This window comes from Papaver somniferum, chromosome 11, assembly GCF_003573695.1.
Source record: "Papaver somniferum cultivar HN1 chromosome 11, ASM357369v1, whole genome shotgun sequence".
Taxonomy (NCBI): Eukaryota; Viridiplantae; Streptophyta; class Magnoliopsida; order Ranunculales; family Papaveraceae; genus Papaver; species Papaver somniferum.
Window position 1 is genome coordinate 53,228,623 of NC_039368.1, and position 1,971 is coordinate 53,230,593.

Below are 1,971 nucleotides of genomic sequence, written 5' to 3' on the forward strand. Positions count from 1 at the left end.
AAATACATTTCAGAAGCTCTCATTATATCTATCTCCACTTTTTACTTTCAATTGAATGTCCCAAGTCTTATAAATACACATCAAAGCCCTTCGAAATCTTTATACCATCACTTCCATTTCACTTACTAAATCTCTAAGCTCTCATTTAGTTCCTTCATTGATTCCAAGGCAATGGTTGAGAGTAGTTTCAAAAGTTCTTTCTCACTTATAACTCTCTTCATCTTTGTAGTCTTTTACATCAGCAATATTGTTGCAGTTGATGGAAAGTCACAAACTTTTGGTAGAGTTCTGAATCCAATCAAATTAGGACTTAAACAGGAGAAACTCAGTCATTTCCGTGTTTATTGGCACGATATTGTTGGTGGCGCAAATCCTACAGCAATTCAAGTTGCAAGGGCACCTTCAACAAATAATTCAAAAACTGGGTTTGGAGCTGTGGTAATGATTGATGATCCCTTGACAGAAGGACCAGAATTGAGTTCGAAACTAATGGGACGAGCTCAGGGATTATATGCAATGGCTGGAGTTAATGAAGTGGCTGCGCTTATGAATATGAACTTTGCTTTCATGGTTGGGAAGTACAATGGAAGTACCATAAGTATTATGGGGAGAAATAAAGTATTGACTGAAGTTAGAGAAATGTCCATTGTTGGTGGTAGTGGACTATTCCGATTTGCTCGTGGTTATGTTCAAGCTCACACTAAGAAATTGGACTTTAAAACTGGCGATGCTACTGTTGAATACAACATTTATGTCTATCATTACTGATGCATTTTATTGTCGTATTCCCACTTTACAGTTTTTGTACGAGTATTTTCATTTGAATAATTATTCAGCCAGCTTCTTTTTTATTTAAATTTATTCGAGTAAGCCCTCAATTTCACCCGTAAGTTAGTCTCTTGGAATGCATTTTAACTTACAAGAAAAAAAAAAAAAATCCCTCAAATTCATCCCAAACATGGAAAAATAATAGCCAAAAATTTTAAAGTTCCATTGATGACTAAAAATGATAGATACCTTGGTACCCCTTCTTTTTTGATAAGATTAGAAAGGCTAATTTCGAGTCGCTCCTCCAAAAATACTACTCCACTCTGCAAGGCTGAAAATCAAAACTCCTATCTCAAGCAGGAGGACAAATTAATAAAATCCATTCTGCAAGCCTTCCCAACTTACCAAATGCAAGTGCTTGCTCTTCCAAAAGAAACCTTGGATCAATTGGATCGTATCCAAAGAAACTTCTAGTGGAACAAAGAATGGGAAAAAAGACAGGGTGGGTTCATCAAAGCTTGGACTGGCATTTGTAAGCCTATCTCGCAAGGAGGGCTAGGTATTAAAAAACCCTCACAAATTCAACATAGCTCTACTCACAAAACTTGCCAGTAGACTTATTTTAGAGCAAGATCAATTATGGGTCTAACTCCTCAGAGCGAAATACTTTCCAAATTCTCAACCCTAGAAGCCTCTAGAACTTCGAATTTATCGTGGATTTGGACAAGCATCCAAAAAGGTTTAGACATGATTAAAGGAAATTTTGTTTGGCAAGTCAAAGATGGTAAATCTGCAATAATTTGGGAAGTCAGGTGGATTCCAATTGAGGAGATAATTTCTCAACCAGCCAATATTCAAGACCCGGCTCCAAAAATAGTTCAAGAGTTAATAACGAAAGAAAATAAATGAGATCAGGAAAAACTGAACAAATTCTTTTATCCAGAAGACAAAAGAAAAATACAAGCCATAACACCAAGGATACAGGAGCAAGACAAATTAAAAAGAAGGAAGCATCATCACTCCAGAAACTTCTCAGCTAAAAACATTTACAATTTTTTTAATAAATCAAGTTGAGGATAACGATTCCTCGATAGATTTTCCATGGGAAAAAATCTGGCAAATTAAGGCGGCACAAAGAATTAAATTATTTATCTGGAAATTAACTCAGAAAACTCTACCTACTTCTGCGAGACTTGGGGCCCA

At 36.0% G+C, this 1,971-nt stretch overlaps 1 protein-coding gene across 1 annotated transcript; it reads left to right on the forward strand.

Annotated features, from left to right (window-relative positions):
* Window positions 1-857, forward strand: LOC113322886 (dirigent protein 22-like). The gene has a single exon (XM_026571067.1). It carries the CDS (start codon window positions 172-174, stop codon window positions 766-768), a length of 597 nt encoding a protein of 198 aa, XP_026426852.1. The 5' UTR covers window positions 1-171; the 3' UTR covers window positions 769-857.
* The last annotated feature ends 1,114 nt before the right edge of the window (window positions 858-1,971 follow it).

Bases quoted from the DNA above. Each gene is read 5' to 3' on its own strand.
- LOC113322886 (XM_026571067.1), top strand. From the start codon at position 172: ATGGTTGAGAGTAGTTTCAAAAGTTCTTTCTCACTTATAACTCTCTTC.